Source organism: Pleurodeles waltl, chromosome 1_1, assembly GCF_031143425.1.
Source record: "Pleurodeles waltl isolate 20211129_DDA chromosome 1_1, aPleWal1.hap1.20221129, whole genome shotgun sequence".
NCBI classification, from domain to species: Eukaryota; Metazoa; Chordata; class Amphibia; order Caudata; family Salamandridae; genus Pleurodeles; species Pleurodeles waltl.
This window is the reverse complement of record NC_090436.1, coordinates 566,605,518-566,629,563: the sequence shown is the minus strand read 5'-3', so window position 1 is coordinate 566,629,563 and position 24,046 is coordinate 566,605,518. Positions and strand designations below refer to the sequence as shown.

Genomic DNA, 24,046 nt, shown 5'->3' with positions numbered 1-24,046 from the left:
GGAGGTCGATTTTCATGCATTGCATTGGAAAAATGAGCCCAATCTACAAATGATGGCGGCATGGGCATGGCAGATCTGTGTCTATGTTATTGGACTTGTCTTGAATGCCTGGCTTTATTGGGGGGGGGGGGGGGGGGGGGGAGATCTGGTTTTCCAAACTGAAATATCCCTAACATGTAAGAACAACCAACTGGGCCTAATGTATGGTGAACCCATACCGCAGGCACTATCAGAGGTAACTGAAGTAGTCATTCAGTGTTGCTGCAGTGCACTCCCCTGGATCTATAAGCACAATTGTCCGACTCAGGAAACACCCTTTATAGTGTGGGACCTGGCTTCAACATAGTGATCAACTACCTGGCTTTAACCACTGGAACCTCATTAGGATGTCCCAAATGACTGATATCTGGCAGGGCAAGCAAATGAAGTTATTTAAGGTGCAGATTTAATTTTAATTACATAAAATGCAATTCTACAAATATCTTCAACTCTGCCACACATTAGCTTCCCAACAGACGACACTGGTCGTTCAACCCCCCCCCCACCACCCTCCCCCCTTCCTGCAGAGTGCAATCTGCTGGAGGACAAACTGGTTCCTAGGTCTCTAGGGACAGGAGAGCATTCATATATTTACAACTCTCTTGTCATTACTGCACCAGATTTATCTGCTGATCTTAAAGAAAAGATGAGACAACTAGGTACGGATGGGTGAGCCCTCTGAAAGAATGCGACTTGAAGGATGCAAAAATGGCACCTTGTGCTATTGTCATCTCAGCCAAGGCTTGTGCAATTAAACTAATTACCCACAACCTATTTTACTAACGTAAAATTGAGGCATACTGGCAATATTCCCTCACCTCTATGCTTTTCTAGTGATGACAACTTTTTCCATGTAGTATGGGACTGCCTCATGATCGTCATATGCTGGACTGCAATACCACCTACACTTTCCAAAATATTAGGTAGGCGAATCGACTGCTTGCTTTGTATTTACTTCCTGGGGATCTTGGGGGACCTCAGCAGCAGCCAAGGAAAGCGGTCTATGGGATATTGGTACTGTGATAGCCAAAAGGAACATCACCAGGTATTGGATGTCATCTACTGCACCCCTGGTATCGGCCTGGAGGAAGTATACGGACAACTACGCAAAAATGAAAGAATCTCAATACAAAGTAAGGGGTTTGCTCATACAAATACCAAAAGACATAGGAGTGGTGCTGGGCCTACTTCGGCATTCTGACTTTGTAATGCTTTGATCCTTTGAAGTCCGTGTTGCTTGGAAGACACTGCTGTATGTTGTACTGTTTGGTGATTTATTTAATTGAATCAAAGGGAATACGATTTATTAAAAAAGGAACTAACAAGGAATAAGTTATAGTATGGTTCATTACAAAACAACTAATATTTTATGTGTAGTATTGCTGCTCGAAGTGGATGTCTGGCCAAGAATTCAGTATGTACATTGTATGTTCTGTTGGGGCATTCTGCCAATAAGTCAGCAATATAAACAACAGACCAAAATGAATGCTGCTCGTGATGAAGTTGAGGCTATGAACACTGTTGTGCAGGATTTGATATTAGCGGTATGGGAAGCTAAAGCAGAACGTCAATATCATTTTCACTTAGCATTGGAGATGGTTAATTTAACAAGTTAATTGATTCTTGTGTCCTCACAATCATGATATCACCAGACCGGTTTACAAGAATGTGATGATAAAGTTGTTAGGATCCTTTCGCAGGGGCAGCTGATAATATATGGCAGTCAAAAATGACATGGTATTTAGAAACAGAATTGGAAAAATAATATTTAGTTATGGAGAACACCACACCTATTAAACGTAAGCTGAGAAACCTCTCTTTCAGCATATGAGAAGATTTAGCAAAGGTTTTGAACAACCCATGTGATGAATAGGTCATACAGCTCATGGATTCCTTAATTTGTTTCTCTCCTTTGGTTATATCATGCAAGAAAATCTCTTGGTAGAGTGCCATTCCCTGTCCTAGACTGATGACTTCTCGTTGACAAATCATGGGTAAAAATGTTGTGTGAAATTAAATCTGCGGTTGGCATATCATCAGGTCTAGCTTAAAAAAGAGTTTTAAACAGCTGATTTTGTTTGTTTCTCTTTTGGACACTTTCGAACTCTGCAAGATGCCTTTTGGGTTAGACTCCTCATCTGTGTTTTAGTGGATTATATGTCAGACGTATGAGGAGGTTGTTAGGATGTTTGCCTCTAGGACAAAATGCCCAAAAAGCGAGCAGTACAATAAAACGCTCAAGAAACTTTTAGGTATTTTCCATGAAAAAGTAGTTACCATAAACAAAGTTCAGATAGAACTGTGTTGAATATTTATATGTCAGATAGCAGTGTTGATCCACATCCTGGTTTAATCAAAGCCATTGGGGAAGTAATTAAGTCAAAAAACATAATCTGCTTAGTCAAATTTTACTCTAAACACTTTAGAGGCTTTGTCACAAAAACGGTATGACTAAAGATGTTATTATGTTAAAAAGGTGCTTGAATGTATTTAAGAGGTGACTGTGCGGGCCCAAGCACCAAATTTGTTTGTTGCGAGTACCAGTTGTTTAAGTTGTATCACTACTGTTGTTAACTCACATGGGTAGCTGCTGTCGTAACATAGGTTGATGAAAGGGAAAAACAACATTGGTTTGTGTTCAGGCTCTGGAGAGGTGTACGTTTTTTCTGGTGACTGAGATATAAAATGGGACAGACCAAAATCAATTTTGTTTATACTGAAGGGCTAAGATGTGCATAGTTTTTCAACACAGACACGTCCTGAATTATTGCAGAGTGAATATGATTTTCAGTCTATCCAAGTGGTCGTAGTGAAGGGGTTTACTGCCTGTCATAAAGGCCAGTCAAAGAGTAGACTGTGTGACGGTGGAATGGATGGGTAGGAATGTTTTACTGCACAGATTTGAGTGTGGGTTGGGCAGGTGGGCTACTGGAAATAAAGAAGTTTTCTAATCTGGAGCAAAGTCAGATTTTCAACATGTCAGGACGTTTAAGTTGAGCTGACTCTTGAGAGAACTAGGGGCCAAAAGTACTACAGTACTGTAAGGAAATGCCTCCTTGGCATGGTTACCCCCTGACTTTTTGCCTTTGCTGATGCCAAGTTATGATTTGAAAGTGTGCTGAGACCTGCTAACCAGGCCCCAGCACCAGTGTTCTTTCCCTAAAACTGTACCTTTGTCTCCACAATTGGCACACCCTGGCATCCAGGTAAGTCCCTTGTAACTGGTACCCCTGGTACCAAGGGCCCTGATGCCAGGAAAGGTCTCTAAGGGCTGCAGCAAGTCTTATGCCACCCTGGGGACCCCTCACTCAGCACAGACACACTGCTTGCCAGCTTGTGTGTGCTGGTGGGGAGAAAATGACTAAGTCGACATGGCACTCCCCTCAGGGTGCCATGCCAACCTCACAGTGCCTATGGCATAGATAAGTCACCCCTCTAGCAGGCCTTACAGCCCTAAGGCAGGGTGCACTATACCACAGGTGAGGGCATAGGTGCATGAGCCCTATGCCCCTACAGTGTCTTAGCAAAACCTTAGACATTGTAAGTGCAGGGTAGGCATAAGAGTATATGGTCTGGGAGTCTGTCAAACACGAACTCCACAGCACCATAATGGCTACACTGAAAACTGGGAAGTTTGGTATCAAACTTCTCAGCACAATAAATGCACACTGATGCCAGTGTACATTTTATTGTGAAATACACCCAGAGGGCATCTTAGAGATGCCCCCTGAAAACATACCCGACTTCCAGAGTGGGCTGACTAGTTTTGCCAGCCTGCCACCCACCAGACATGTTGCTGGCCACATGGGGAGAGTGCCTTTGTCATTCTGTGGCTAGTAACAAAGCCTGTACTGGGTGGAGGTGCTTCTCACCTCCCCCTGCAGGAACTGTAACACCTGGCGGTGAGCCTCAAAGGCTCACCCCCTTTGTTACAGCGCCAACGGGCATCCCAGCTAGTGGAGATGCCCGCCCCCTCTGGCCACGGCCCCACTTTTGGCGGCAAGGCCAGGAGAGATCATGAGAAAAACAAGGAGGAGTCACTGGCCAGTCAGGACAACCCCTAAGGTGTCCTGAGCTGAGGTGACTCTGACTTTTAGAAATCCTCCATCTTGCAGATGGAGGATTCCCCCAATAGGATTAGGGATGTGCCCCCCTCCCACCACGGAGGAGGCACAAAGAGGGTGTAGCCACCCTCAGGGCTAGTAGCCATTGGCTACTAACCCCCCAGACCTAAACCCCCCCCTAAATTGAGTATTTATGGGCCCCCAGAACCAAGGAAGACAGATTCCTGCAACCTGAAGACGAAGAAGGACTGCTGACCTGAAGCCCTGCAGAGAAGACGGAGACACCAACTGCTTTGGCCCCAGCCCTACCGGCCTGTCTCCCCACTTTGAGAAAAACTGCAACAGTGACGCGTCCCCCAGGGTCCAGCGACCTCTGACGCCTCAGAGGACTACCCTGCATCTAAAAGGACCAAGAACTCCCGAGGACAGCGGCCCTGTTCCACAAAGACTGAAACTTGCAACAAAGAAACAACTTTTAAAGGACTCCACGTTTCCCACCGGAAGCGTGAGACTTTCCACTCTGCACCCAACGCCCCCGGCTCGACCTGCGGAGAAACAACACTACAGGGAGGACTCCCCGGCGACTGCGAGCCAGTGAGTAGCCAGAGTTGACCCCCCTGAGCCCCCACAGCGACGCCTGCAGAGGGAATCCAGAGGCTCCCCCTGACCGCGACTGCCTGCTTCAAAGTACCCGACGGCTGGTAAAGACACTGCACCCGGAGCCCCCAGGACCTGATGGATCCGACCTCCAGTGCAGAAGCGATACCCAGGTGGCCCTCTCCCTTGCCCAGGTGGTGGCTACCCCGAGGAGCCCCTACCTGTCTGCTTCGCTGAAGAGACCCCTGGGTCTCCCATTGAAACCAACTGCAAACCTGACGCCTGTTTGCACTCTTCACCCGGCTGCCCCTGTGCCGCTGAGGGTGTACTTTTTGTGCTGACTTGTGTCCCCCCCGGTGCCCTACAAAACCCCCCTGGTCTGCCCTCCGAAGTCGCGGGTACTTACCTGCTGGCAGACTGGAACCGGGGCACCCCCTTCTTCTTTGAAGCCTATGCGTTTTGGGCACCACTTTGACCTCTGCACCTGACCGGCCCTGAGCTGCTGGTGTGGTAACTTTGGGGTTGCCCTGAACCCCCAACGGTGGGCTACCTTGGACCCAACTTTGAACCCTGTAGGTGTTTCACTTACCTGCAAAACTAACCAATACTTACTTCCCCCAGGAACTGTTGAAAATTGCACTGTCTAGTTTTAAAATAGCTTATTGCCATTTTGCTAAAACTGTACATGATATTGTGTTGATTCAAAGTTCCTAAAATACCTGAGTGAAATACCTCTCATTTGAAGTATTACTTGTAAATCTTGAACCTGTTGTTCTTAAAATAAACTAAGAAAATATATTTTTCTATATAAAAACCTATTGGCCTGGAATTGTCTTTTGAGTGTGTGTTCCTCATTTATTGCCTGTGTGTGTACAACAAATGCTTAACACTACCCTCTGATAAGCCTACTGCTCGACCACACTACCACAAAATAGAGCATTCGAATTATCTCTTTTTGCCACTATCTTACCTCTAAGGGGAACCCTTGGACTCGGTGCATGCTATTTCTTACTTTGAAATAGTACATACAGAGCCAACTTCCTACAAGTACTCGCTGCAAACAGCAGTCACAAATTTTTCACTGACTTTTTGCGACCAGGAATCTGGGACAGATATTAACCAAGCACAGGATCCGACCTGAACTCTTGTGGCCACTGTGGATATGAAAATGTATATGTGTAGGCTTGTGCAGTGTGACCAGCTGTGATAAGCATTTATTTACTTACATTGCAATGATGGAACGGGTGCATGATCAAATTAACAGCACCAAAACATAAATTAAACTACAGGGAGTGCAGAATTATTAGGCAAGTTGTATTTTTGAGGATTAATTTTATTATTGAACAACAACCATGTTCTCAATGAACCCAAAAAACTCATTAATATCAAAACTGAATATTTTTGGAAGTAGTTTTTAGTTTGTTTTTAGTTTTAGCTATGTTAGGGGGATATCTGTGTGTGCAGGTGACTATTACTGTGCATAATTATTAGGCAACTTAACAAAAAAAAATATATACCCATTTCAATTATTTATTATTACCAGTGAAACCAATATAACATCTCAACATTCACAAATATACATTTCTGACATTCAAAAACAAAACAAAAACAAATCAGTGACCAATATAGCCACCTTTCTTTGCAAGGACACTCAAAAGCCTGCCATCCATGGATTCTGTCAGTGTTTTGATCTGTTCACCATCAACATTGCGTGCAGCAGCAACCACAGCCTCCCAGACACTGTTCAGAGAGGTGTACTGTTTTCCCTCCTTGTAAATCTCACATTTGATGATGGACCACAGGTTCTCAATGGGGTTCAGATCAGGTGAACAAGGAGGCCATGTCATTAGATTTCCTTCTTTTATACCCTTTCTTGCCAGCCACGCTGTGGAGTACTTGGACGCGTGTGATGGAGCATTGTCCTGCATGAAAATCATGTTTTTCTTGAAGGATGCAGACTTCTTCCTGTACCACTGCTTGAAGAAGGTGTCTTCCAGGAACTGGCAGTAGGACTGGGAGTTGAGCTTGACTCCATCCTCAACCCGAAAAGGCCCCACAAGCTCATCTTTGATGATACCAGCCCAAACCAGTACTCCACCTCCACCTTGCTGGCGTCTGAGTCGGACTGGAGCTCTCTGCCCTTTACCAATCCAGCCACGGGCCCATCCATCTGGCCCATCAAGACTCACTCTCATTTCATCAGTCCATAAACCCTTAGAAAAATCAGTCTTGAGATATTTCTTGGCCCAGTCTTGACGTTTCAGCTTGTGTGTCTTGTTCAGTGGTGGTCATCTTTCAGCCTTTCTTACCTTGGCCATGTCTCTGCGTATTGCACACCTTGTGCTTTTGGGCACTCCAGTGATGTTGCAGCTCTGAAATATGGCCAAACTGGTGGCAAGTGGCATCGTGGCAGCTGCTCGCTTGACTTTTCTCAGTTCATGGGCAGTTATTTTGCGCCTTGGTTTTTCCACACGCTTCTTGCGACCCTGTTGACTATTTTGAATGAAACGCTTGATTGTTCGATGATCACGCTTCAGAAGCTTTGCAATTTTAAGAGTGCTGCATCCCTCTGCAAGATATCTCACTATTTTTGACTTTTCTGAGCCTGTCAAGTCCTTCTTTTGACCCATTTTGCCAAAGGAAAGGAAGTTGCCTAATAATTATGCACACCTGATATAGGGTGTTGATGTCATTAGACCACACCCCTTCTCATTACAGAGATGCACATCACCTAATATGCTTAATTGGTAGTAGGCTTTCGAGCCTATACAGCTTGGAGTAAGACAACATGCATAAATAGGATGATGTGGTCAAAATACTCATTTGCCTAATAATTCTGCACTCCCTGTAGATACAATAGGCATCTTCATTCTAACTGTAATGCTATCACAACATTACAGAAAATGAGATTATGCTTAATTACTGGAAATTAAAAGTAACCCACAAGATGACACTCAAAATATATTCAAATAAAAATGAAAAAATAATTAACCTTATTCGGACTCCAACAATAACCCAAAAATGAGTCCTCAAATACACAAATTGCAAACCTTGATTCTTTATTAAACAAAAGTACATTAAACTGAAATACATTTTAAAAAGTAACCTAATTTTAACCCTTTTCCTAAATTTCAATAACCTATAAAGTGCAAATTCAGATACTTTTTTTTAAACGGTGTTATTTCCAAGTAATTAAAGTGCCCCAATTGCGAATGACATCTCTCCTGGCTACCATCAAGGCATAGTGCAAAAAAGAACAGTATCTATCCAGGGCCCGCTCCTGCCACAGGTCAAGACCAACTGTGGCGTTTGTACAATTGGCATCTCCTGGCCGTCAGTTAACCTACGGGTTATATCTTGCCAGAATTTCTGAATTTCAGGACATTCCCGCAACGTGTGTAGCACTGAGCCCTGTCCAATACAATCTCAAAGGAACGATCATTATCTGCCCTTCCCATTTAGATAACACGGTGTCAGTGTAAAGTATACCCTATGAAGGATCTTTAATTGCGCCAGGCAGAAGCCTGCCCTAATGGCAACCTCACCCGGGTATCTACAGGCCTCATGCAAGTCATCAACTTCCAATCTGCCCAAGTCACATTCCCTCAACTTCATCTACAGGGTCACTGTTACTAAGAAGGGTACTATATATTTGGGATATGGCGTATTTATGCAGCGCTATCACTGTAGTTCTGCAAACGAAGTCATACTTTCTTTCATCCACAGATCCCCAACTTTAGAGATACCTAAAATATCCCATTTATGATGCATCTCCTGGGTTATCCCACCCTTCCATCCCAGAAAAGAAGTCCACCCCATCTTCATATCTGGACCATGACTCTGATCTGGTAGATGCTGGAGCCGTCCCCCGTCAAATAGGTACCTCACACACACACCTGGGTCCATTGCTCGCTTACCTGCCACCACTGAGAGCTCCTGCTGGTCTAAAAAGGAACATTCATTAACAAATTACAATCTCGCTGCCCAGTTGTACAGCTGCAGATTTCGAAGCGCTAGTCCCCCATCCTGCTGTTTCCTGGTTAGTAAGGCCCAGGCTATCCTCTGTGCCCCTCCACCCCACAATAAAATTCTAGTCTCTTGATCTACATGCGTAACGAAAGAAACCCTCATGTATTTCATCATAGCAATTTTGCAGAATATATAGGACCTAGGGTAGATAAATCATTTTGTAAAGCGCAGCGCTGTCCATTAATGGCAATAGTAGCTTTCTGCCAGTGACTAACGTCTCTGGCATACCCTTTTAGAATCTGGGTTAAGTTACACGGATAAAAGAGTCCCTGATTTAGTGTTACAAAGATCCCCAAATATACAACCCCCTCAGGTACCCAGTTCACCGGGCATCCCCAGCCAGACCTTGATACCCAGCCTGTTAGGGGGACCAAAATCTCCAGAATAACTAAAACACTTGTAATCGAATCTTCCAGATCAGCCAAATAGAACAATATGTCATTGGCATATACAGAGAGGCTGTCAGCCCAGCTGGGCTCCCAACGGATACCCCTGATTGGAGCATCATATCTCACCCAAGTGGCTATGGTCCTCATTACAGGGGCAACAAGCATGGAAGATCACAGGCATCTTTGTCTCGTCACTCTCTCCCGTCCTTCCTTGACCTTACAATAAGTCTCAATAATGGGTTGCCAGTTTGCTCTTCACACAATTAAAAAATTCAGCCGCCAAGCCATTTGAGCCCAGTGTCTTTCCTGACTTCAGCTGTACAATGGCCTCTTCCAGTTCAGCCGCCGACAGATCCCGGTCTAAATCTGCCCTGAGAGTCGGGACATACTATATAAACCTCTCCAACTCCCTTTCCGATACTACACGTCTGGCTGTATACAGCCGTCTCGAAGACTGGGCAAAAGCTTTGGCTATATCTCTAGCTGTGTGCACCAATATCCCTTCTGGTATGCGGACTCCATGCGCCCATTTCTGCCCATCATTCCTCTTAGCCAGCCAAGCCAACAGTTTTCCAGTCTTAACCCCTGCTTCGTACACACACCCTTGCTGAAGTCTAAAACATGCTCTCACTTCATTCTGCGCAAGGGTTCTATATTCCTGTCTTAATTGCTCAAGTTGCCTTGGTACACGTGAATTAGGGGTTGCAAGATATTCTGCAGGCGGCGGTACTCCTTGTCAGATACTGCTTTATCTCTAGCCCTCTTCTTCCTATGGGGCCTGGAAAGTAATGTTGAGAGTATGCTGTACAGAAAGCCTTATCTTTTCCGAGATATGAGTTTGAAATCTTCAACATTATTTGAATACATGTGGGTCTTACAACAACGCCCCTACTTTTATTGTAAAGCAGGACATCCAGCTATCACGCAGTTTTGTGTTGCACTAAGTAATACGAATCTGAGTTAATGCAATTAAATGGTGTACATCAGCATGAATACATACATGGTGCCTGAAGTAGTTGGCACAATGGGAATATCCTCTGCTTCTGCAGGTATTGACCATGGGATCTGAAACTGAGGTGCTAGTTCTCGCATAATGATGTTTCTAGGAAATAAAGAACAATACATATGAGAAATTAGCAGCATGGAAGAGTAAGCAATAATGATTTACAAGAAGTCTAAACACTCCAGTTACACCCACTTAAATAAACAGTACTAGTTTCAAAATATAGACCTATTCAGTAGCGATTTCATGCTTACAACAAAAAAAGCAACATTCATCTTCAAAAGCAGCACATATTTCTGAATTGCTGCAAAATATATATACATTATTTCCATTTTCTTGTAGAAAAAATGCTGAAATTAAGTTTCCTGGAGGATCTGTTCAAAGTACAATTATCACGAAACCATGAATATTTATTTAATCTTTCACAGAAATGCATGAGACCAGGATGTTCTACAACAGGCCAAAAAAAATAATTTGGCTCTGTATACGAAGCCCATTGCGAGGTCCCAATATGCTCAGCAGAGCCCAGTCATGACCACATGGCCACGAACTAAAGCATCTTCCTTGTCCACAAACAACGCCCTTAACATCATGAAGTACCTGGAGTCGACAGAAAATGGCAGTCTACATGTCCCTCATAGCTAATGGTAATGAAAGCTGAAACATTTCTCTGCCTTGCCTTTGAGAGAAGGATCTAGGTCGTGTCCCTGCCTGTCTGTGGTCAAATAACAAATAGTTCTAATGGGGCACCCAATCTAAAATTGTGGCTACACTAGCCTGAGGCGTTCATCCAAATCAACGTTTTGTAACCTAGGTCTCATAGTTGTAAGTAATATTTCAGAGACCAAATGTCCATGAAGCAATAAACTCAATATGTTTCCATTATCTACACAAGACTGACATGTCAGAAATATTTGGAAACACCAGAAGAAAGTGCATTCCACAGTGATGTTTGTCTGTCTTTTGCCTCCAGTCCAAGCATCACTGTAGGCAGAGTTTCAAAGAAGGAACTGGGCATGTCTTTTAGGTTGGTATTTTGGGATGCTTTTACAAAAAGCCTGTCAAAATGTGTACAGAAGATACTGTGGTCTTCCCGGTCACCTTGTATATGGATACCAGCACCAATTTGCTTAAAGTTATCTTCCTGTGGGAAAAAGGATTCTAGAAAAAGATAATTCTTATAGAGACTTCTACCCGCAGATTCCTCACCTTTTGAATATTCCCCAAGCGTCAGACTGGACCGGATTGTTTTTCCGTAGAACCTCTGTGCGCCGAAAGATGGTGCTGTGCAGCTCTGTAGTGACTTGTGGGGGATATAAATACATCAATCTCGCACACTGAGATCAGTTCCTTTCTTTCCGCGGCTTTAGACACGGATCGGGAGCCTATCTCATTGACATGCTTTTTGCACTTTTTCCTCACAAAAAGTGTGCAAGGGATGTCAATCCCTAAAGCAACAGGTTTTAAATGGTGTAAGGACTGTCACTAAAATATCTGTGACTGATCCCCACCAGGTTGAGCCTCAAATTCAAAACCTGCAGAGACTGTGCATCAATGTATTCAAAGGCCATCAGGAAACATGAGGGAAAACATTACGTTGCCAACTACAAAGGACACAGTGCAGGGACCGCTCCAAGCCCTACTCCAACTCCAAAGCTCGTTCCTGGTCCTGCTCGTGTTCCAGGAGTAGACATAGCCACTCTTAAGGCCGGTCTTAGTCATGCTCCAAATCTTCCTGGTAAGCACAGGAAACATACAAATTAAAGTGGAATTCCACTCCTTCGCAGCATTCCCACTCCCCCGATGAAGCAAGTGGAAGACGCTAATTGTCCTGTTTCCAAAGCTGGGCAACTTCGCAGCCAATTCCACAGCTGGTTCTGGTAGAATCTAAGTTTCCAAAGTCTTCAGTCATGCAGCGCCAGATCAAAAAGTTCCATGCATCTATCACTACTGACTCCCCTTGGTGTGTGTTCGGCCCCACAGAGCTGAGATGCCTTCCTCCTGGATTACTGCAGGTAGGTTTGCCCTAAGCACCAGATAGACCCTCAAAGCTATTTCCGCCCTTGACTCCAGTACTGACGCCGCCTCAAGCAGCCATACCCACTCTGGGATCAGGTACGTCAACACTGATGCAGACTTTGCCGCCATCAGGCTGGAAACACACTTTACATTCTTATTGTAGAATGAACTCTGATAATGATTATGACCAAGGTGATGAGCTTGCTCAGCCCTATGCCGATCACAATTGGTATGAGAACTTGCACAATGCTAGTGGGTAGGGCACTTCCCCAAAAGTCAGCACTCACCTTCCGTCCTGCCCACAGAAGAACCTGCATCCTACGCTACTGTTATGCATAGGGCAGCAGAAGTCCTTCACCTCCACCTCCCCACTATGAAAGTGAAAACAAACATCTTGACAGAAGTCATGCAGCCTGACTAAACCTCTTCTGAGCCTCTCCTACCTTTTAATAAGGCCTGCACAGATACCCTACTAGGTGCCTCTGCTAAGGCTTGTATCGGCCCTCCTGTTAACTGGAAAACTGTCAGACACCATGGTCTTGCCCCAGGTGTCCCAGTCTTTTTAATACAACAACCCTCTCCTGAAAGCCTTGTGGTGCAGGTCTTCACCAGACGGATCAAACCCAAAACTTTTCTTACCACTACCCCTGACAGGGTAGTAGAGACATTAAAAAACGCCTCTTCACATATGCCAGCTTGGCCCTGCAGTCAATTAATGCTTCCTGTTTGCTGAGCCGCTATACTCATGTCCTCTGGGACTCTGTGGCACAAGTCCTCCTAGGTTCTCCTGCAGACCTCCACCTTGTTCTGTCACAGGTCATTCAGAATGGTTGTGATGAGGCTAAGTCCACAATCCATTGTGGCTTGGACACCAACAAATTCATTGGCACCGGTATTGCCACCCGTTCACATGCATGGCCACAATCATCTGGGTTATTTAACAATGTACAGTCCGCCATGATGGACATATATTTCGAAAGGACTTGCTTGTTCGGGTACAATGATGATTCTGCCCCTGAAGGTTTCAAGGAGAGTAGGGCTATCGCCTGCTCTCTGGGTCTTCGTACCCAGCCTCGCCAGCAGCAATTTCAGAGTTCCTTTCATGGCTTCAGACAACGCATTCCTTAACGGTAACTACTTTCGCCCCAGCAGGGAACATAGCAGTTTCACAGGAGAGGCTGTGGTGCCCACGGCTCCCAAGGTCAAAGTGCCACTCAGTCTGACACCACCCCACCGCCCGCCAAACCTTTTTAGTGTTCCTTTACAGGGTCATAGCCACCCGGTCGGGGGCAAAATCCACCAATTCTATCTAGGTTGGCAAGAGATCGCATCGACAGGTGTGTTCTGCAGAATGTCCACAAAGGTTATGCCTTACCCTTCCTTTATTCCTCGCTACACGTCCCACTGTCACACAAGCGACTGATGGTGGACCATCTCTCCATTTTGCAACAGGAAATGTACGTCCTTTTGGCCACAGGGGCTGTTGAGAGGGTGCCTGTTCTAAATCTAGGGTGTGGTTGTTATCCCAGCTACTTTCTGGTGCTGAAGAAGGATGGAGGTCCTTGGCCTATTCAAGACCTGTGCTCTTTCAAAGCCTTCCTCCGGAAGCAGAAGTTCAAAATGCTTACCCTGGCCTTGGTCTTGTCTGCTCTCGACCCAGGAAATTGGGTAGTGGCGTTGGATCCTCAGGATGCCTATTTCCATATTCCCATCCTGCTGACCAGTCAGCACTACCTGCAGTTCATAGTGGGAGAGGAGCATTTTCAGTTTGCTTTGCTCTCCTTTGGTCTCACCATAGCCCCTGGGGTGTACAAGAAAATTATAGCTGTTGTGGCAGTACATGTATGCAGGTCAGGGATTCCAGTCTTCCCTTACCTCAACGACTGGCTATTTAAGGCAGGCTATCCTCAGGCAGACGTAAAACAACTTCAGACTACGACAAACCTCCTGTCCTCATTAGTGTGAGCCACAAAACCTGCCAAATGTCCATTGCCAGACATCAGTATTCACTGAAACATTTCATGTGTACTAATTTCTAGCCTATTGTGAATCCCAGAGATGCAGCAGCGACTGCACCACTAAGCTGAATTCCAAGAAATGGGCTCCAGGGAGACCGGTTTTCTTCAGAAACATAGATAAATCCTGAAGAGTGCCCTTAGAGTATGAATCTCCAATGTTGTCCATGTCAGCAGACAGCCATCAGGGATGGCAGCCACACCATGGGAAATGCCAGAGCATCTAGTGAGTGGTGGTGGAGTTTTCAGACCATGGCACTCAAATAGCATATCGTCACTGCGAGGAGTTCGAATTGTTGCACGAGTGGCAATTTTACACTCAGTAACAAAGTTGCCAGTGGCTCGTCTGTCCAGTAATAACCTCTCTCCAAATTATGCTAAGTCCACCCTTGCCAACCAATGCACAAGCCATTGCAGCTGGGCTGATAGATAGTATAACTCATAATCAGACACTCCAAGACCTCCATGTCAGGATGGAAGGCACAGGGTGCCCAGAGAGACCCACTGGCACCTGCCAGCCCACATCATATAATGGAGAATGGAGCCGAGTTATCTGAGCCAGCTCCAGGGTATTCAGACCGAAAGGTTTGCAAAAATACACTGTACTCTAGGAAGTATCACCATCTGAGAAAGCACTACTCTTGATATTATTGGCAACCAAAAAGTATGCAAAAAGGCCACATTCCCCTTCAGTGAGCACCATCCACTGCCCAGATTCCCCTCCTGTACATCCACCTCTGAGTGGAACATCATAAGGCCCAAATATTTAAATGGATGGAGGCTAACATTTAATGCCAAGCCTAATTACCACTGCCGGTGCCTGCTGAAAAGCAGATTTAACAAGAAATGCACAAGTGTTCCGCCAATTTGTAGGAAGACTGGATACCATCCATAAGTCTGCCAAGAGTTCCATGCTACAAGAAACGACCATGTCAGCATCCCATATATACAAAAGCGTATCATCGGCACATAACGATATCACATGTTCACACTCACTCAGTGGAATGCCTTTGCCTCCACTCTCCTGTGATCAAAAGGTTCCACTGCCAAGGGGAAAGACCATCAGGAACAGTAAACCGGAGAGCACTGACCCCGGACACACCAGGAACACCGCTGAAATGCACCTGCCCATGTGGACCTGTACTCAAGGCTTTGGATAAAGCTATCCTATCCCACCAATAGGTTCATGTGGGCCATGAATGCCCAAAGGTATCCCCAGTACAGTGTTGAATGCCCTGCGTTGGTCTAAGACATTCGGATATCGAGATGTCTATGTCTCATCTAAAACTTAGGAGAGTCTCCTGATGTTAGCAGAGGTATTGCACTGGGGGATAGACCAACAATGGTCATTGTGCACCAGGGTACGGAGAAAAGGCTGCTGTAGATTTCCTAATATCTTAGTGAGGATTTTATAATTAAGGTTTAACATAGACAATGGCCAAGAAGTGGCCACACTCAATATGTTATCCCCACCTGTGGGTGTAGAAATAAATAAAGCCTCTCTAGTAGTGTCAGGCAGGGAGCAACTAGCTAATGCTTCCTTGCATATCTTGACATGTCTGTGCAACAGATGGGCCAAGTAGCCCTGGTAAAATTCTACTGATAGCCTGTCTGTGCTGGCGTCTTACTATGTTCCAACACGTTACCAAGTTTCCTTACCTCTGATTCTGTGATTGGACTGCCTAGCAGTTCACACTTGTCATCAGCCAACTGGGGTAAAAGTGCTCTGTCCAGAAAAATAAAAACCACAAAGCCACGCCCCCCTTCTTCATAAAGGTTATGTTGTTTGAATACCTTGTGTATCTCAGGTTGGGCTAACACCCCATTGCCGGTCTCATTTGTGGTCTGGGTAATTGGGTGAGACCTATCAGTGGACTATAAGAGCCAGGCCAACAGCCTACCCACTCTGCCTCCCCTCCACATGAGTACTGTTTAAATGTTTACAAAGAGCCAGAAAACACAGGTGCTTCAGTATCGCTATGTGCCTCTCCCAGCAGTCTAGGACGTAATGTCAGGGACCCTAGGAGGTCCCATCCCAAGTCATGCACAGTTGTTTCGGTCCTAATAAAGTTGAAAAGTCTGGTCAATACATAAACAACAGATGTCCTAGAGACGTCATAAAATAATCTATATAGATGTTTGAGAAATTAGCATTTAAAAATGTTTTAGATGGGCTTTACAGTATTCAAACGTTCGAGCAAACCAGGTCCACAAACCGGAAACTGAGTTGGTGAGCCCAAGAGGGCTCCAAGAGGCAATAAGGGTTCGCAAATTCCACAGCAAGAGCTCTTCAATCATTATGACCCAATGGCCAACCACCACTGGGTCAAAAAGTCAAAGGTCACATGCAGCAGTGGTTGGGAGGAATGCTTGCAATAACTCTAAACACCAGCAGCTTGGACCCAGCCATATGCCAATCAGTCTTGACTCTACTCCAGACAAACTATTTGCATGCATTCCTACAATCACCTTCTGTGGGGCTAATTTAACTACAACTAAAGGACATGCGTTGAGGGGGTTGGGAGACTGCAGCAGGTTGACTGCAGGCCCTGTTTAGGGAACATATTGCAGCCTTCTCCCACTGAGCACAGTGGGGGTTGGATATTCAGTTGTCAGCTTGGGTAGAGGACCTGTGTAGCCAACCTCCACCGCCCATGGTGGAAGGCCTTGTGAAGCAGGTGTTGGCCAGCCACAGGGGGGTTGGATGCTCCTATGCCCATCTGTTGGATGTGTTATATAATCAAAGAATCCCAATATATAATTTAGAAAAACAGCTGAAAGTGAAGTTATGTTTAGCTTTAATTATATCACATAAACCTATGTTTACAAAAACCTAAACATTCACTTACAAAAACCCACAGTTAAAGTACAGCTATTTTTATGATTTGAAACAAAAATGAATGTTAAGATTAGTTGTGCAAAACATAACTTGACAACAGCAATGAATATCTAAAAGCATGACATCATTACTTTACAACACATATTAAAAAATATATCTTCATTGTGGACTCATCTGTAGTATTTATGCTAAAGTTATAGGTACTTTGACCTGTAGCACTGTTTATATAATTTGTAACTGCATTTGTCACAACAAGAAAGAAGTCAGAGGCACTGCATTTAGGGTGTGACTTATGCTTTGGATGGTTGTTGTACCAGTTATGGATTGCAAAGCTGACCATAACTTGCAAATTTCAGTGGAATTAGTGTGCAACATTAATTGTAATTTACTGTTTTTAAGGAAATACAACATACCAATATATATTTATTTTATAATTTTTTGGTGGAAGCTGCTTCACATGAGAGTTGTCACTACCCAGAAAACAGCTACTTACTGGTTGTAGTGAGTGGCAGAGTTGGAGCTACCCATGTCAGCTCTAGCAACTCCAGCCATCCCCTCTGTCTTTGTTAGCCTGAACCTAGTAGGTAGCCTGTCCCACTGTCCTGGCACATCCCAATGCTTGTATCAGTCGCAGCCTTGCAGCTGTCTTAGAAGTGAGATGGGGGCAGAGATACACTGCTATCTCTAGCTCAAGGCTTTCCTTGCTTCTGAGGCCTGCCTCTGCTTGCACTCTGTTCTCAACTCCACATCTATGTACCTTTACTATATAAATATTGTCAAGGTGCATAGATGTGGAGGTAAAAACAGTAAATCTGTAACTCCTTCCGTGCACTTCCCTCCTTAACATTTTGGGTTTATTTAATTTGGTCAGTGAGCGTGTGTGTGAGTAAGTAAGTGAGTGTGTGTGTGCGTGTGTGTGTGTGTGTGTGTGTGTGCGCGTGACTATGTGTGTGTGTACTGAAAAAGCCCATAGGTTAAAGTGACGTTATAGCTAGGAATGGCAATAATATCTTACTTTGCATTAAAACAAACCTTGGAAATTGTGCCAGAGCAGGGACTGGGGGGGTCCCTGAACCGGTATAGACTGGTTTATGCAAGAAGGGCATCAAATGTGTCCGTCAAAGCATTTCCAGTGCTCTGGGAAGGCTACCCATCCCAAGCCTGTAACACCTATTTCAAAAGGGAGAGGGTGTAACGCCCCTCTCCCAAAGAAAATCCTTTGTTCTGCCTTTCTGGGCGGGAGCTTCTCAAGCAACAGGAGGGTAGAAACCTGTCTGGGAGGTGGCAGCAGATTGGGCTGCCTGGAAAACCCTCAGAAGGCTGTAATGGCAATACTGGGGGTCCACTAAGAAGCCAGCAGAGTGCATGGGATCATACAACCAATGCTTGTAAAAGTCTTGGGTACGATTCCAACATATTTGATACCAAACATGACTATGTCAGAGTTACCATTATGTAGATGGACATAGGTAGTGACCTATGTCCAGTACACGCGTAAAATGGCGACCCCGCGCTCACGAAATCTGGGAAAATGGGCCTGGAGTTTGTGGGGGCACCTCTGCTAGAGCAGGGGTGCCCTCACACACAGGTACTTTGTACCCTGCCCTCTGGGCTTGAAGGTCTACCATAGGGGTGACTTATAAGTAACCTGGTGTAGCGAAAAATGGCAGTGAAAGGGTGGTGCTTGCACCTTTTCACGCAGGCTGCAGTGGCTGTCCTGCAGAAGCCTTTGCATGTGCTCCCTATTGGTGGCAAAATATATGCTGTAGCCCATAGGGATCCCCTGGAACCCAAATGCCCTGGGTACCTAGGTACCATATAATAGGGACTTATAATGGGGCACCGGTGTGCCAATTGTGGGTGAAATACTTTGACAGCAGTAACCAACAACTATATTTACGGGAGATAGCATAACTACTGAGGTCCTGGTTAGCAGGATCCCAGTTGACATAGTCAACCACACTGACTGACAAAAGTGGGGATGATAAAGCTAGAAAGAGGCTACTTTCCTACGGGCATTACTGACAGAAAACATGTATACTGTTTAACAATGTAATAGTACTAATTTTTACTAGTCTCAAAATGATGAGTGAGACGACCTACCGAGATACCTCTAATCATTGGGTCAAACACTTAAACAGAAAGTGGATGCATTAGCTCAGGAAAGCACTAAAATCAGTTATGAAAAGATATGTCTAAGTTTCTAAACACCTTTGGAGGCCACATTTTGCTTCGTGAAAACAAGACCATGATAGCGGCGAGACGGCTAAGCTCTTATTAGACTATTCGAAAGTTAACAGATCCAAAAGTGACTCAACCCACAGGGCCTTTTACAGGATCAGCGTTATGTCAAATAGGTAATTGCAGCGCGCATGTTCACAGTAAACATGGACAGGAAAAGAAGTGAAGATGGACCCCTGATTGAACTGAGCAGAATTGCCCTCTCTCTCATTACGAGGCTACCATACTTTGAACTACAGAGAGAGGGGGAATGCTCGCTGTGTTTTTCTATTTCCCGTGCGCAGGCCACGTGAGGCAAGGAGCGGAGGAACAAAGGCTTCAGGTTCGGACAAAGAGAAGTTGACAGCAGCGGGCCTATACCAGCGTTATTGCCTGCTGCTTTTCCACCGTCTACAATGAAGTCTCCAACATTCCAACTATCTTTACTGCCCACAGTTATAATACAAAAATACATTTAGAATAACTCCACTGCTTCACTCTGTTAGAAATAAGGCATGCAACCGGTAAAGATGAATAGTCAGCTGAGAGAGAGAGTGCGTGCTCGTGCTCTCCCCATCCCCATCAGTCAGTAAGCATCTGCATCACTACAAAACAGCATCCTCGGTAGTACTGTGGATTAAGACTTACTAAAAATTGTCAAATATTAAATAATATTCTGGCAGTTGTGGCCAAGTTGACATTCAGTCACATATAGCCCTAGCATTTGAATTGCTGACCTTGTAATCTGTAGTCTGCGTTCTAACCCAGACTGCGGCAAATCACTTAATTGTGGCATTTGGGGCGAATCTCCATCTTCATGTGACACAAACTGAAAATATGTGAGTTTAGCAAGCAAAATAATTGTACTGTATGTTGTAATGTTTTGAAACAGTCACATGCCCGCACCACTTAACTTGCTCACTTTTCTGTAATTCATTCCCAACTAGACCCACTAACCCACAGAATCCCCCCTCCGCCGCGCGCGCGCACACACACACACACACACTCACTCACTCTCATATGTGCAGTACCTCATGTTTGAAATGCTCCAGCTAAAATAAAAATGTGCATTTATACAAATAATATTTGTATAAATACTTAAATCAGAATTCGTCAGGCCATGGTGTATATCTTAGTTCATAAAGCAATATGTAGCAGTACAAATTTACTTTCCGTTCCTATGACAAGACAGTGATTCTCACCCAAGTATTTTTGCGCAGTCATCGTAGTATTTCATGGAGTTTTTGACAAAGCTGAATCCATTTACATCGCAGACATAGGACTGTCCACTCGCTCGTAATAAATCAAAACCACAAACAGTTTGCTGTTGGCACAAAACAAATGTTATTGTTAAACAAGAAAAGGTTGCAATTCAGTTTCAGATCGTCAGGTGCACTGAATGGGGCTTTTATGCAATATTTTTGCAATATGCAATATTTTTTAAAGTAGATTTTTTTTTTAGGCGGCCAGTAAGTAACAACATTTAAATAATACACTTTTGATGATACTGTATCGATCTGTCCTGTCATACAAGAACAAGAATGCCGAATAAAAAGCTACAACTTTACTAAAAACTTGAACTAAATTACGAGTGGTGACAGCAGTAATAGTTCAATATAAATGAAAGAGAACGCTACCTCTTGGGAAGCTTGAAAGGTGTGTGGTTGTCGCGTTATATTTAATTCCCAAGAACAATCCGTTTCATTGTGGTGCCACAAGAAACTCAAAGATCCCATTAGTTTTACCACTTACTCTGCAATACTTTCAAAATATATCTTTTCCAGTTTAAACAATTAATGGGCGTGAAGAAACTATCAGATTAAATCAAGTACAGAATAACTCATGTTCTAACTGTTTTAGCATTCACAAACCCTCTAATTCAGTAAGTCAGAGAGTTTGTGAAAACTCTTTCAAAAAGTGAAACACCCAATAAACAAAATGGAATAGGTTTTCTGAACACTAAATGGATTTAGGAAACCATTGTTAATCGGTATTTGAAAAGGATATGCCTTCCTTATGGTATGCAATAATGTTTTGTGACCAACATCCTAGTGCAAACAACAAGTTACTTACCTCCTGTAACGAGAGACTATCTAGCTGTAGATTCCTTACCTTTGAATTTTCCTCAGGTGTCGGACTGAATCCAGAAACGTTTTGTAAGCAGTATCCCTGTATGCCGGTAGGTGGCGTTGATCAGCTCCACGTGACATTGTCCATGCTAGGAGCGTAGAGCCACAAAGAACGCTGACCACTAGTGTGAAACACTATGGCCCTGAAAAGTGAACACCCTAACCCTAGAATCTGCTCGCAGAGCAGGGAAGACAGGTGAGTCAGTAAGGAATCTGCAGCAAGATAAGAGTCTCTAAAAGATAAGGTAAGTAACTTGTTCATCTGATAGAGACTTCTAGCCGCTAATTCCTTACCTCTGAATAGATACCAAAGTAATACCTCCCCAGAAGTGGGTCTGTGAGACAGATTTTAGACCAAAATGGCCTACACGACCGAACAGGCAAAGCGCCCATCCCTAGGGCCCTGATTGTCCTGGAAGTAGTACTTTGTGAACGTGTGCAACGAGGCCCACGTTGCTGCCTGCAGATGGCCAGAACTGGAACCACCTGATCTGCATGCACGCATACATTAAAAAATATTGACTGTACAAAGTGCTCTTTTTTGAGAGAAATTGTTTGAGTCCTATCTCTCAATAACCCACCCGTTGTTTTTAATCCTATCTACTGTCTCATTTAATGAAGGTGTTGCACCAGGGAGCAGTAGGGTATTTTTTTGATCTGGATCCCATAGGTGGCATTGGCCCACCAGGTGGGGAGATGTTGCCGATGATGAAGTATTGGAAATGGCCCTTTTTGCAGGCTTATCCACAAATATTTTGGCTTCTAACCTCCTGTTTTTGATCCTGGGCTCAATATTGTTTTTGCTGGCTTTAGGACTCTGGGCACTTTACCACTGCTCACCAGTGCTAAAGTGCAAGTGCTCTCTGTCTAAATGGTATAGGTGATATGTTTATCTATGATTGGCATATTTGATGTAAGAGTGAGTCCCTAGTATAGTGCACCCTGTGAGCGTTGGGCCTGTAAGTCAAATGCTACTAGTGGGCTGCAGCACTGATTGTGCCACCCACACGAGTAGCCCTGTCAACATGTCTCACACCTCCCACAGCAGTGTCTGTGTGGGCAGTTTTATACTGCCAGTTTGACCTGGCAAAGTGCACCCACTTGCCAGGCCCAAATCAACCCCCTTATTACATTTACGTCACCCCTAGGGTAGGCCCAAGGCAGCCCCATGGGCAGGGTGCAGTGCATTTAATAAGTAAGACATATTACTTTCCACATTGCCTCTGAGTGCCTGACTGCTCGTATCAAGCTACCAAGGGGGTGAGCCGAGGTTATCTTAAGTGTGTGACTCCTTTACCCTGACTAGAATGAGGGTCCCTACTTGGACAGAGTGCAAACCACTGCCACATGGAGATCCTATTTCAAATATGAAGCATGACACTATTATGTGTGTTAGGTATGACTTTTCTTTTTTCTTTTCCCCTCTTTCACCTGCACAGGAATTCTGTAATAAGGTCAGGTGAACCACCGTTTACTGACCTTACATTAGGAATGCAGTAATCAGCATTACACCTAGAGCTGCCATACTTTTTTGTACTAAGTATATGCTCCAGGGGGACATATGCTAGCCTGACCTCCTCCTCTCTCATGTGATTTAAGCTCCCTCCTCCATAGCCACGATAGGAAGCAAAGACAATGCCAGTATCTGGAGAAGTATACCGTCCGCTCACGTCCACCAAGTCCACACACCAGACGAAGTTGGGATCTAGGGGCTGGTATTTTTCAGGGTCCAGCGACCACTCTTACTCCTCCCGAGTCCAAGCCCATAGGAATAGAGTTCGGAATTCGACCTAGGAGGCATGGTCCCAGTCAGAGGAGGAGTCGACATTGGGCAAAGTCCCTCCAGCTCCATGTCGGAGTCAGGAATGAGAATGGGGATGGCGCTGCTGGTAACATCGACATAGGGACCGGTACCAGGGAAGGTCGAGAGGGTATTTCCAGCACTGGTCCTTATGTATCAGCTGATACAAGGGGCCCCACTGGTGGCGGGGGCACAGATGTCAGCGAAGACCCAGTAGTTGCCACTTCTGAACCTGTGGGACCCCCAGGGTGCACTGGAGTGACCGGGCCGCTGAAAGATTAGATGCATGGCCTCATAAAAGTCAGAGTTGTGCAGGGGTCACTCCAGCTCCTGGAAACTTGGAGAGGCAAAGACCCGGCCCAAGTGCGGGCTCAACTGCAGAGCCAAGCTTCAAAAGACTATGTTCTCCCCCTCGTCTCATTGGATGACTTTGATGGACTGGGTAAAGTGGAAGACCTTTTCGACTTCTTTCTCTTCTTCTTTCGGTGGGGCTTACCAGAGGGGCCCGACGACTTAGAGTGCGACAAAGATCTGGGGCTCTGCAACTGATTAAGGGACCTACGTCTCGAGCGAGATGATTGCGGAGTCACACATTGAGCCGCCATTTACAAATGGGAAAGTGTCTGAAAGGGACCCTTTCCTGTTAATAAATGTTTTAAAAACATTTTTTAGGCACAGACAGTGGTCCACAGGAGCACTGCTTACTAACAAAGCATATTTGTAGAACATTTCAAATTTTGTTTGTTCAAACCGCATTCCATATTTCCATTTCGGAATTATTATAAAGTATTACAAATACTCCAGGCATTTTATTCCAGCTTAGAATCCATTATGAAAACTGGATTGGTCCCATTGAGGAAGAGGACTGGAGAGATCCTTTAATGGCACCCAAAACACTTACT

At 44.8% G+C, this 24,046-nt stretch overlaps 1 protein-coding gene across 1 annotated transcript in view; it reads right to left on the bottom strand.

Annotated features, from left to right (window-relative positions):
- PPIP5K2 (diphosphoinositol pentakisphosphate kinase 2) overlaps positions 1–24,046 on the bottom strand; it is a 1,112,711-nt gene that overhangs the window by 906,038 nt on the left and 182,627 nt on the right. The window contains exons 9-10 of the mRNA XM_069226183.1: positions 20,417–20,538; positions 10,119–10,220 (exon numbers count right to left, since the gene is read on the bottom strand). Of these exons, the coding sequence (XP_069082284.1) occupies positions 10,119–10,220; positions 20,417–20,538 (224 nt within the window). The remainder of the gene's footprint in view (positions 1–10,118; positions 10,221–20,416; positions 20,539–24,046) is intronic.